Source organism: Montipora foliosa, chromosome 5 (genome assembly GCF_036669935.1).
Source record: "Montipora foliosa isolate CH-2021 chromosome 5, ASM3666993v2, whole genome shotgun sequence".
NCBI classification, from domain to species: Eukaryota; Metazoa; Cnidaria; class Anthozoa; order Scleractinia; family Acroporidae; genus Montipora; species Montipora foliosa.
Window position 1 is genome coordinate 35,750,474 of NC_090873.1, and position 12,439 is coordinate 35,762,912.

At 41.0% G+C, this 12,439-nt stretch overlaps 1 protein-coding gene and 3 non-coding genes across 4 annotated transcripts in view; all 4 read left to right on the forward strand.

Annotated features, from left to right (window-relative positions):
• The window catches only part of LOC138004076 (coiled-coil domain-containing protein 43-like), a 9,957-nt gene extending 4,146 nt beyond the window's left edge, over window positions 1-5,811 (forward strand). Inside the window, exons 3-5 of the mRNA XM_068850474.1 lie at window positions 1,947-2,102; window positions 2,587-2,634; window positions 3,928-5,811. Of these exons, the coding sequence (XP_068706575.1) occupies window positions 1,947-2,102; window positions 2,587-2,634; window positions 3,928-4,118 (395 nt within the window). The 3' untranslated portion in view covers window positions 4,119-5,811. The remainder of the gene's footprint in view (window positions 1-1,946; window positions 2,103-2,586; window positions 2,635-3,927) is intronic.
• Window positions 5,812-7,068: 1,257 nt separating this feature from the next.
• On the forward strand, window positions 7,069-7,192 carry Trnal-caa (transfer RNA leucine (anticodon CAA)). The gene is made up of 2 exons: window positions 7,069-7,106; window positions 7,147-7,192. It is a non-coding gene; the product is annotated as a tRNA-Leu (tRNA).
• Window positions 7,193-7,283: 91 nt separating this feature from the next.
• On the forward strand, window positions 7,284-7,407 carry Trnal-uaa (transfer RNA leucine (anticodon UAA)). Its single transcript has 2 exons — window positions 7,284-7,321; window positions 7,362-7,407. It is a non-coding gene; the product is annotated as a tRNA-Leu (tRNA).
• A 4,269-nt stretch (window positions 7,408-11,676) lies between these two features.
• Window positions 11,677-11,800, forward strand: Trnal-uaa (transfer RNA leucine (anticodon UAA)). Its single transcript has 2 exons — window positions 11,677-11,714; window positions 11,755-11,800. It is a non-coding gene; the product is annotated as a tRNA-Leu (tRNA).
• Window positions 11,801-12,439: the final 639 nt, after the last annotated feature.

The following is a 12,439-nucleotide window of genomic DNA, read 5'->3' on the forward strand; positions in this document are numbered from 1 at the left end:
TTTTTGTACATGTATCTACTGGATTATAAAGGAGGATGATAATATTACAACCACTCCTCAACTGCTCCCCATTGACGCGTAAAATTGTCTGATGTTAATTAAAGTAAACAGGGTAATGTCTAACAAGTCTCACTTCCAGATGTCAATGGGTTAAGTGCAATCATAGTCACAGACAAGGGCAAAGTAATACTTTGGTTCCATTGAACGATGAGCAGCCGAAATTCACTTTAATTAGCTTTCACTTCCACATGATCCAATCATCAGTATGTGAACTTTTGATTATTTAATTACTGCTTAAAGTGCTACTATGACCAAAAATCAATTCTACTTTTTCTTTGTATTTCAAAACTACATGTTAACTGAACACAAAGTGACCGACGTTTTAAGCCTTCATTTCAAAAAGAGACCTGTTTATTTTGACTGAAATTTTCCTAATTAATGATCCGCCATTACTAACTTTAAAAGCTGGAGAGAGCTGGATCGAGGATAAGATGACGTCAAAGACTCACTAGTTTAAAAATGTGATATGTGCACTCGCGCCTAAAGTAATATGCAGCACAGGGGTTTCGAGCTTTCAGACTTTTAAACTCGTGTTTTGCGTATATAATGAGCTGCATTTACACGCCGGCTACAATTTCTCCTACTGTAAGCGTAGGAGAAACCAACTGCTCACAAGGTAACAATTGCCTCAAACAGGACAAAAATCTCTAGATAATTGTAACTGTTTTAGTTCCCTTTTTGCTTTAAAATTGTGAAATGCAAAATTGTGTTTTGCTGCGAACGGGGTTTGCTCTAGACGTATCAACAATTTGAATGAGTACGTTACAATCTGACTCCATAAAAACTTTGAATATTCCGTGAGCAATATAGTCCCCTTTAACCCTCTCCCTCCTAAGAGTGACACTAGATTTTACTCTGTCTAACACCAGACAATTTTACTTATGAATGTGGCCAATTAAGGGGTGAATGGTTCAACAACAACTTGGTCCACTCATGTCCCCTTCAAACAGGAGAACTCCAAGGTGGTGGGCCCACTTTCTCAACTATGCCATCCACTTTATTTCAAATGCCTCAGGGGAGGAGAGGAGTTTCTGATTTTTTAGTGGTGCAGGGCTGGTGTACTGGTGAGAGCACTCACCTCCCAGCAATGTGGCCCGGTTTCAATTCAAAGACTCATGGTCATATGTGGGTTGAGTTTGTTGGTTCTCTTCTCTGCCCGGAGAGGTTTGTCTCCAAGTACTCCTGTTTTCCCGCCCCTTCAAAAGCCGATATTTGATTTGATCTGCATTAATTTGTTGATTTCAGTTTACAGTTTCCCCAATTAGGGCTCCAGCACCAGAAGATTAGACTCTTAAAGTTCCCTTCCTTTTATTTTTTAACTTTACTCCTTTCTTAGCTACATGTAGCCTGCAATGCAGGCGTTATTTTGGCGCGGAATGCTAGATAAATCAGGTGTTCGATGTTGCCATCTTGGATTGTGATTAGATGGTTGACCAGGAGAGGGTTGGTGCAGTGGCGGGTTGGGGGTGTTTCCACTTAACACCTACTCCCTCAGCAAATATTTCCTCGCCCCAATCTTCCACAGTTACCAAATCTAAGATGGTGGCCTAATACCAAAATGTGCACTCGCGCACCCAAAATACGCCTGTACTGCACGCTAAGCTACATGTAAAGGCTCCCTTTGTGAATAATTTTTTGCAGTTAAGTACAATATTCCCAAAAATAAAGTGTGTTTGGCCTTTTACACGCAGGAAGCAGCCCTTTTAGTTTGACACAAAAGTAATCTGTATGACAGTTCAAATCGCTTACTGATGCAGAGGAATCTCTCTCAATCCCAAGATGGCTGCATTGTCTTTGTTTCTCCTTCAGAAACAGCCAACGTCACCTAAAATTTAATACTTTTGGCAGTGACGTAAATTATCACAAATCTTATTTCTCACTTCCAGAACAGAAAGCAGCAGAGAAACAAAATAAATTGGCAGAAATCATGGAAAAGCAAGCTTCAACGGTCGACACAATGAAACCGGCCCAAGAGAAGTCAGACAATGAGGTCAAGAAATTGCTAGTGGTGCAATATGGTCATGCATCTGATGACGAACTCTCATATCCTTTCTTTTTTACTGTAGATTTCTATAATTATTATACTCTGCCACAACAAGTCCACAGCCATCTCCTTGCCCAGTGTCAAGTTTCGGTTCCTAAATTTCAAGTTCACAAATGCAAGATTAATGATTTCCAAAGTTACTCACAGGGGTTTCAATAAAAGATGATTACCAGTGGTCTATGGCCGCAAATAGGACCTCTTACCTCTGTCTGTTGTACCTCGAAACCCTTGTACACAGACTACAATGATGTAAGCCTGATCCCGCAGGTAGCAGAGTTAATCTACTATAGATGGGCCCGAATAAGACCCTCTTTCAGTTTTACTGGGTGGAAATTAGTTGTCCAGTCAGCCACTAAACATGGTTAAGGACCTAATCATATCGGCTTTGATAGAGGTGGCGTCTTGATGAAATTAATATTGATGTAGTTAAACAAATTCTACTTTGCTATGTTTTTGAGGCAATGTTTTCTTTAACTCTTTTACTGATAACAATGACGAAGAGAATGCTGCATCCACAGATAAAGATTCTGGTATGTCCCAGTTGTCAGTTTTCACCTGATCTTTCACTATAATACATAGTGTGCAACCAATCCCTTGAGACACAGATAGCAATGATGTAATGTACAATTTCCGGTGGACGAACAAAGGGACCTGATGAGAGATCCTTTGCTTTCGTCCGCCAACGTGACGGCGATGACAACGTGAAAACCACCTAATTTAAATAACGGTATAACCAACTTAATTCTCATAATTATTTGGTTTTTGCAGTGTAGCAAGGTGAGTATAGGTTGTGCAGTGGTGAGAGTACTTGCATTCCACTTGTGTGGTGCGGGTTCATTTTTGCTGGACTTGATGCAATTGATGTGTGGGTTGAATTTGTTGGTTGTCTACTCTGCTGCGAGAGATTCCTTCAAAAACCCCACATTTGATGCGATCTGCTTTAATGTCATCACTTGATTTGATTTTATTCGTTTTCACTTCTTCCCAGTTACAGGCTGTAGTAGAACACTTGCTCGCTTATAAGCCTGCGTAGCCGTCTTTTCAGTTTACTTTTACCCAAGCAGGCGATTAAGTCACGCGAAGACATTGAGCGAGAGCAAAAAATTAGGAGTGGGGGTGGGGGGAGCGGGAGCCAACTGGAAATTTTGCTCTCGCCCCACGCCTTCGCACGACTACCGCTTTCACACGTGTACGCTTCTACCGCCTGGCTGAAAGGAAACGATAAACTTGACACTAAATTAAGTGAATGGCAGCAAGAATTTTCAAAGTAGAGGTTTTTTTGTGGTTAGCATCAGCTTTCAACGTTGGCAGATAATAAGGCCTTGATATCAGTACTGCTATTACGCGGCAAAATGGAAATCTAAGTTCTTTTATCATGCTCAGGTTCTGCCCACATTTGTGAGAAGAAGTTCTCTAACCACTTCTCAACTTTGGCCGAAATATCGTCTTAAACGTACTTGCTCTCTGCAATTTAGCATTCTCGTTGCCAGAACAAGTTTGTTCTCAAGACACTTGGGCCATTTTGCCTCAAAAATCTTTCAATTATTATTATTTTTTCACTAGCGACGCAAGCGCAAGCACACATTTAATCCAGCGGGTTTGATGGAAGCATAAGCGCAAGCGCAGCACAAGCACAAGGAAGCCTATTAAGCCATGCACTCGTTCCAGATTTCCCGCGTCTGAGCATTTGAACAAAATGGCGGAGGCCGTGGCTGATTTTGATGCTCATGTCGACTTTTGTTTTCACTAACAAAGGCTGTTTGTGCTTGTGCTTGCTTCTGTAAGGAATACCAGGCTTTATTGTTTTTTCGTTTTCTTTTTAGGAATATGTAAGAATGCGAATGCACAATCAGTGGCCGACAGGGAAAAGGACAAGAGAGATAAACTGAAACAAGAAAATGAACAGAAGAAGCAACAAATAAAAGAAGCACGCGAAAAAGAAAAACAGAAAGCTGAAGAAAGAAAGGAAAAAGAAAAGAAAAGAACGCAAAAGGGAGAGAGAAGAACAAGATGATAATAGTAATAATCATAATAATTTATTGTTGTGTGGATACTGACGTACTGAAATTCGTCTGAAATAGGCTTTTTCCAGCGTCATACCAATTTAAAGCAAAAAATGGAAACTATTGGTAATTTCTATCCCGGGACTCTAACGGTAAGACTTGCTTTCAAAAAGAGAATGAAGTGAATGCGTGTCGGTCCAGTCACAAAAAGAGAACTTTATGGCGAGGGAAAGGGTCAGTTTCGAAAGATACTGTAGTGCTGCTTTGGTGGGTTGTGAAGCACGGAAATTTGGTTTTATAAAACGTGTTTTCGAAGGTATGATCTCCGTAGTGAGAGATTTGTGAGCTAACGTTTCGAGCAAAAGCCCTCTGGAAAGGCCGGATAATTTTATCCAGTGGATAAGTCACTGTCCCAAGTAAAAGATAAACTCCACGTGAAACGTTTGGAAGAGTTTTCATGCAGGTCTTTACATTGCTTGGAGTGTGCATATTCACCCTTATTATAGTGGACGGGAGTGTTTTACCGGGGACTCAAACGCTCTTAAGCCTCTTTCCATTTGACGGAACTGACAGGCCAGACCAGACTCTGCAGTGCCTTCAAATTAAGACACTTCGACGATGATATATACTCCTCCAGAAGAATGCGAGGGACTATCATGCAAGTGTTCCTTTAAATTGTTGCATTTTCTTTGCAAACGGAAGGGTCTGGCCGGCCAGTTCTGACAAAAGGGAAAGCGCCCTTAGAATCAATGCGACCACTACATCCGCGAACCGATGAGCGTGTGCAACTTAGCAACGACCTCACGATTCGCGCCCTTTTCCCGCCTTATTTGTTTGTAATTAATTCTCAATATTTGTTTTAAAGCCTGCTTCTCAATCTCCATCATGTATATTTAGTGCCCATATAAGAAAAAGAAAATTGCACGTTAGCTCGAAGATATGAATTTAGCTCGAATATATGAATTCGCTGCTCTCACTCGCTGCAACTCAAGCATAAAGTTCCTATCTTCTCGCCACCGTGTAAAATCAAGAGTGAATTAGATTAGAGATGTTGTTATGGAATGGGTGGGCTCCCCCAGCACAGTCACAAATGAGTCTATTTTCAGAATTCCCGTTCCCACGAAAATCAGTTGTCATGTCCCCTGAAAAAACATGGCAGAAGCAGTCACACGTGACATGGCTTCTTCTGATTGGTTAAAATTGGCGGCCCTTTGTTTCACGCGCAATGTGTATTTAGAAATAAATCCATTTGTAACTGTGCTGGGACAAGACCGCAAAATGATAGATCAACGCTCTTATCTAATTCACTCTTGGCAAAATCCACTATTTACTTGAGCAAGTACTGAAATCTTTGCACATATTGAAACTGTCGCATAGTGACTTACTCATCGGATTAAGTTATCCGGCCTTGTACAACTGGGGGCGCGGTGAAGTTGTAACGTTCGAAGCGGCTCATGTGCGGTGTTAAACGCACAAGTGACGTCATGAAAAATCTCTTGGGAATCGAAACAGGTGGTCTCATGGAGGTGAATCAGCTGAGTCTCTGGTTCAGTGGGACGATGGGTCTCTGGGTAGCTGGTCCTTTGGGTCTCAGGGTCTCTAGCTCTCTGAATTTCTGGGTGTCTGTATCTTTGTGCTAGATTTCAATCCCATATGAACCATGTGAGCGTTAGCCCTACAGATGGAAATGGGCCCACACAAGGACAGAGAAAAACTCTGACCAGGGTGGGAATTGAACCCACGACCTTCGGCGCTCTACCGACTGAGCTACAAGGTCAGACGGGAGCAGGCCATGGGAAGTGAAGATGTTAAAGTCACGGCAATGAACATGTACTTGTACACGGCCTGCTACATGTACTTGTACATGTTCATTGCCGTGACTTTAACATCTTCACTTCCCACGGCCTGCTCCCGTCTGACCTTGTAGCTCAGTCGGTAGAGCGGCGGAGATCTAACCCGAAGGTCGTGAGTTCAATTCCCACCCTGGTCAGAGTTTTTCTCTGTCCTTGTGTGGGCCCATTGCCATCTGTAGGGCTAACGCTCACATGGTTCATATGGGATTGAAATCTAGCACTTCACATTACACTCTATTCAGTTAACTCTTATTATATGGACAAGAGTGTTTCACGAAACAATCTTTGAATCAAGGCATGCGACCACTTCATACAGAAACCGAGTGCCGTTTGTTTTTCGTATTAAGCAAAGACGTCACGATTCAGTCCCACAATTTTTGTTTTATTAATGCCCAATATTTGTATTAAAAGCCTGCCTTTCAATCTCTACCATGTATATTTATTGTCCATGTAATAAAAAGAAAATTACACGTTAACACGAAGATATGAATTTGCATTCAAAGCGCTGACTGGTGAGATATGTAGTAGAGAATGCGGTATAGGCAACGGGTCCTAGTACGAGAACAGGAACAACTTGTACGTACCAGTTCTCGAAGTCGTGCTCTGGAAAGTAAAGCAAAGCAACCATATTTAACGTCGATAACTCGTAACAGCAATTCAACTGACAAACCTGAGGTCGACGGTGCGCTCATTTTACTCCCCCCTCTCCATCAGTGCTCCGTTTGACGTGTATTTAAAGCTACTTAGGCTACACAGAACGGAAAGAAGTCGAGACAAGGATGTGAGATCCGGGAATCTGACTCAGAACCTCTTGCACCAAGTCCACGCACTAACCAAGTGTGCCATCCTCGCTCCTCCTCTATGTATTTAGGTAAGCGTACATAACACGAGTTCGAGTCTACAGAAAATACTATTATGGAAAGAAGTTCAAATTTCCGCCCCAGTTTTAAACATAAATTAAAAGTACTCATATTGTCGGATTAGTTACTTTCCCCAAGAAAGATCCTTCTAAGAGTTTGTTCATGGTGCAATGAGTGCCTGCAATATCTTTTCAACAAGAATTGAAAGTACTCATTCCACTCAATTAGTAAGTTGTGGTGTATGAACTGTCAGGATGGCCGAGCGGTCTAAGGCGCCAGACTCAAGGTTACAAACCTTTCCATCATTAGAATGGGATCGTGGAGCCTTCTGGTCTCCACTTGGAGGCGTGGGTTCGAATCCCACTCCTAACAGCCCCTTTTGTATCCTGCTCCAATGGATTGCGATTGAACATTTATGTATCACTGTCTTATTGGAAACGTGAGATATTTGGAAAGTCAAGTTGCCAGGATGGCCGAGTGGTCAAAGGCGCCAGACTTAAGCAAGTATCAAAGGGATTCCCTGTGTTAAACTGATTGGGTCTTCTGGTCTCCTGTTGGAGGCGTGGGTTCGAATCCCACTCCTGGCAGTTGCTGTTTTTGTGTTTCTCTCCATTCTTGGGGCCAAAAAACGAGAATGTCATGCAATATCCCCGAAAACCATATTTTGTGCCTTCGGATCCTTCCATGCAGTAACTTCCTTGATTACCCGGATGAATAAAGATCAAACTGTGGAATGCGTTACCATTTGACATTAGAAGCGCCAGCACAGTTAGTATTTTTAAAGCTAAGCTAAAATCTTACCTTTTCCGTCATGCATTGTTATCATAGTTGGTTTTATTATTGTGAGTTTACTTGTGTAATATTAGCTTTTTAAAGTATTGTAAGTTTACTCTTAATTGTAATTTTAGCTTTTTAGCCTTTCTATTTCGTTTTTAATCTTGTCCTGCGCATTTGAACATTTTATGGAATTTGCGCATTATAAATGTCGTATTATTATTATTATTATTAATATTATTATTATTATTATTATTATTATTATTAGTAGTAGTAGTAGTAGTAGTAGTAGTAGTAGTAGTAGTAGTAGTAGTAGTAGTAGTAGTAGTAGTAGTAGTAGTAGTAGTATTATCAAAGAAAAATAGTTCTCAGTTGTCACCCATGAATGCACTTTCTCATCGAAAAGTAGACAGTTGCTGCTAATTCATCTGGGTTGCAGGTTGATTGGTAAGCACAAACCATTTTAATTGATACAGTTTTCTGTAATCTCGCGTGCAAAATACTCGCTTGGTTAAATCCAATGGCGTCGAAAAAGTAAGGAAACTCTTATTAGTTAGAGCACACCCTGTTTTGACCTGTGTCCAATCTCGACCCTAGAGCTCTACTCTTGACTGAGGAAGAGAAGAGCTTTCGCGAACCCTGAAACAATGTGTCTTCTCATTGGTTTTCAAGAGGAATAATCAAAACCTAGTCGTCTACCTGTCTCACCAATGTATAAAATATTGCATAACGTGCAGGTTATGCAATAAATGACATTTGCGGAGGTACATGTGAAACGATCGGTGATCTTAACAGATCGCTTAGGTCCCGATATCTTGCTAGTGTTAACAATGAAAAGACAAGTTTTGCATCGTGAGCGCGCGCATTTGAAAGTGCCGGGTTGATCGTTAGTTTTGAGCGCGCTTCTAACTAAAAAGTTGCCTACGTTTTTGTCGCGTTTGAATGAAATAAGTGGAGGTTGCGAAAAGATTCTACCAGTCTCGGGATCATTTTGGAGTAATTTAAAATTACTAAGAATGATGCTTTTGACTGCGTGCTTATGAGGATGGAAAGTGAGGGTGAATGGAATTCTGTCATTCTTATCTTTTTGTGACGTTTGTAGTGATGACTGTCGATCAAATTGTTGGGCGCGATGATGGCCCGCTTTGACCACAGAGACAGGATAGCCACGTTTTTCGAAGAACTGGCACGAAGACGTCGAAGTCTAAGAAATTGAGAATAAGGGATGGAGTTCTTGACATGTGATGGATGTGACGATGAATACAACAAATAACTGTGTGAATCAGTAGGTTTGTAGTGCACACTAGTACATAGCACGTTGCCTCTAATAGAAACTTTGATATCTAGAAAAGCCAATGAAGTTTCCGAAATTTCCCAGGTATATTTAAGAGCCGGATGAAAAGAGTTGACGGAGGTTATAAATTGATCGAGTTCTTCTCTGCTGGATGAAATTGCGCCGATGCAGTCGTCGATGTAACGGCCGTAGAGTTCAGGTTTGGGGCCGTTGTACTGATTAAAAAATTGGTGTTCAACATATCCTACAAAAAGATTGGCATAGCTAGGTCCCATTCTTGTGCCCATCGCTACACCATTAATTTGTTTGTAATAGTTGCCGGCAAATGAAAAACAATTAAGCGTTAAAACTAGTTCGGCAAGGCGGAGGAGCGTTTCCGAGCTAGGTTCTTTGACAGTGCGTTGATCGAAAAAGTGTTTAAGTGCTTGAAGACCTTCGCTATTAGGAATGACTGTGTATAGAGATGTAATGTCCACGGTGAAAATAAGTTTGTCTTGGCCGGAGAAATTGAAATCGCGGAAAATTTGTAGTGCGTGTGTACTGTCTTTAATGTATGATGGCAAAGATTTGACGAGAGGCGTCATAATCCTGTCTAAGTAGCTAGAAATGAGTTCGGTGGGGCAACTACAGGCAGAAACGATAGGGCGACCTGGGTTGTTGGGTTTGTGAATTTTAGGCAAGAAGTAAATGCACGAAGTTCTAGGGGTGTTAATGATGAGATTACTGGCAGTGTCCGGTAATTCTTGATTAACTATAAGATTTTGAATGGTGTCTTTGACAAGTTTTTGATTTTTGGAAGTGAGATCTTTAGGGATTTTGGCATAAAACGAGGTATCCGAAAGTTGCCGCAAAGCTTCTTTTTGGTAAAGGTCGGACCGCCAAACAACTACCGCGCCGCCTTTGTCGGCCGATTTGACAACTATGTCGTTGCGCCCACTCTTCCGAGGAAATTTAATTTCTTTTATAGAAATTTAATTTTCTATTAAGCAAGATGTCGAAAAATTCGTTCGCCGCGTTCAGTTAAAAGCCTTTTTTCACGACAAAGAGGATGATTCCGACATTTCTAATAAAGATATTTTTGAAACACTTCTAGTTCGCAAATCCAAATGGACTCCCCCAGAGGGACAATTTGCCTCTTTAGATTTTTTCACCAAAAAATGCCGTCACGACATTCACAAACTTAAATTCAATCGCAACACTAAATTTTCCAACCTTTCCTCGACAGTCATCACTACAAACGTCACAAAAAGATAAGAATGACAGAATTCCATTCACCCTCACTTTCCATCCTCATAATCACGCAGTCAAAAGCATCATTCTTAGTAATTTTAAATTACTCCAAAATGATCCCGAGACTCGTAGAATCTTTTTGCAACCTCCACTTATTTCATTCAAACGCGACAAAAACGTAGGCAACTTTTTAGTTAGAAGCGCGCTCAAAACTAACGAGCAACCCGGCACTTTCAAATGCGCGCGCTCACGATGCAAAACTTGTCTTTTCATTGTTAACACTAGCAAGATATCGGGACCTAAGCGATCTGTTAAGATCACCGATCGTCTCACATGTACCTCCGCAAATGTCATTTATTGCATAACCTGCACGTTATGCAATAAATTATACATTGGTGAAACAGGTAGACGACTAGGTGACCGATTCCGCGAACACCATCGCGATGTTGAGAAGAATGACAAGGATGCATCCAAGCCAGTCGCTCGCCATTTTAATCTGCCTAACCACTCCAAAAAACACATGGCTATCTGCGGCCTTTCCCTACATCTAGGTACGACGGAAAGCCGCAAGAATCTGGAACAAAAATTCATCTTTCAAATCGGCACCCTTAATCCTCACGGTATTAACGAACGCTTTTCACTTAACTAATATATTCCTATTTTTCACGTTGCCATGTTACCACCAATAGCGTAGCTCCTACTCTACTATAAAAACTACACGTAACCCATAATCCCTCGATTCCATCTGACGAAGGGCTAACGCTCGAAACGTCAGCTTTTAGAATCTCTGTACGGTGGCCAATGTACATTATCAACTCCGTTGATAAAACCAAATTTTTGTATACTACTTCCCCACCGACGCAGCACCACAGTTTCTTTAGAAACTACCCCTTCATTCATTTGTCTTCTCATTGGTTTTCAAGAGGAACAATCAAAAACGTCACTTATTGGTGTATTCATGTTAGCATGAGGAGTGAGCAGCCGCCGTACGGTTCAAATAGCCAATTTTTTTGGCTTTAAAAGCCCTACGGCGCACGTTCTCCTGTACAGAGTTCCCAGACACTTGGGTCGATCCCGAGGCTCTGGTGACGAGAACGAACTGTGTCAAAATTGAGTGTAGAAGATCTTGACGGTACGATCGGACCAAGGTAATTAAAGATCGTTTTAGTATAGATATTCAAAAAGCTCTTGTCAGTCGGAAATTTCTTGAGTATATTGTCGGATTAGTTACGTTCTCCAAGAACGATCCTTCTACAGGTTTGTTCATGATGCAATGAGTGCCTGCAATATCTTTTCAACATGAATTGAAAATACTCATTCGACTCAATTAGTAAGTTGTAACGTGCGAACTATCAGGATGGCGGAGCGGTCTAAGGCGCCAGACTCAAGGTTACAAACCTTTCCATCATTAGAATGGGATCGTGGAGCCTTCTGGTCTCCACTTGGAGGCGTGGGTTCGAATCCCACTCCTAACAGCTCCTTTTGTATCCTGCTCCAATGGATTGCGATTGAACATATGTGTATCACTGTCTTATTGGAAACGTGTGATGTTTGGAAAGTCAGGATGGCCGAGTGGTCAAAGGCGCCAGACTTAAGCAAGTATCAAAGGGATTCCCTGTGTTAAACTGATTGGGTCTTCTGGTCTCCTGTTGGAGGCGTGGGTTCGAATCCCACTCCTGACAGTTGCTGTTTTTGTGTTTCTCTCCATTCTCGGGGCCAAAAAAGGAGAATATCATGCAATATCCCCGAAAACCATATTTTGTGCCTTCGGATCCTTCCATGCAGTAACTTCCTTGATTACCCGGATGAATATAGATGAAACTGAGGAATGCGTTACCATTTGACATTAGAAGCGCCAGCACAGTTAGTATTTTTAAAGCCAAGCTAAAAACTTACCTTTTCCGTCATTCATTGTTATCATAGTTGTTTTTATTATTGTGAGTTTACTTGTGTAATATTAGCTTTTTAAAGTATTGTAAGTTTACTCCTAATTGTATTTTTAGCTTTTTAGCCTTTCTATTTCGTTTTTAATCTTGTCCTGCGCATTTGAACATTTTATGGAATTTGCACATTATAAATGTCGTATTATCATTATTATTATTATTATTATTATTATTATTATTATTATTATTATTGTTATTATTATTATTATTATTATTATTATTATTATTATTATTATCAAAGAAAAATAGTTCTCAGTTGTCACCCATGAATGCACTTTCTTATCGAAAAGTAGACAGTTGCTGCTAGTCGATCTGGGTTGCAGCTCTTCTTTTCACTGAGGAAGAGAAGAGCTTTCGCGAACCCTGAAACAATGTGTT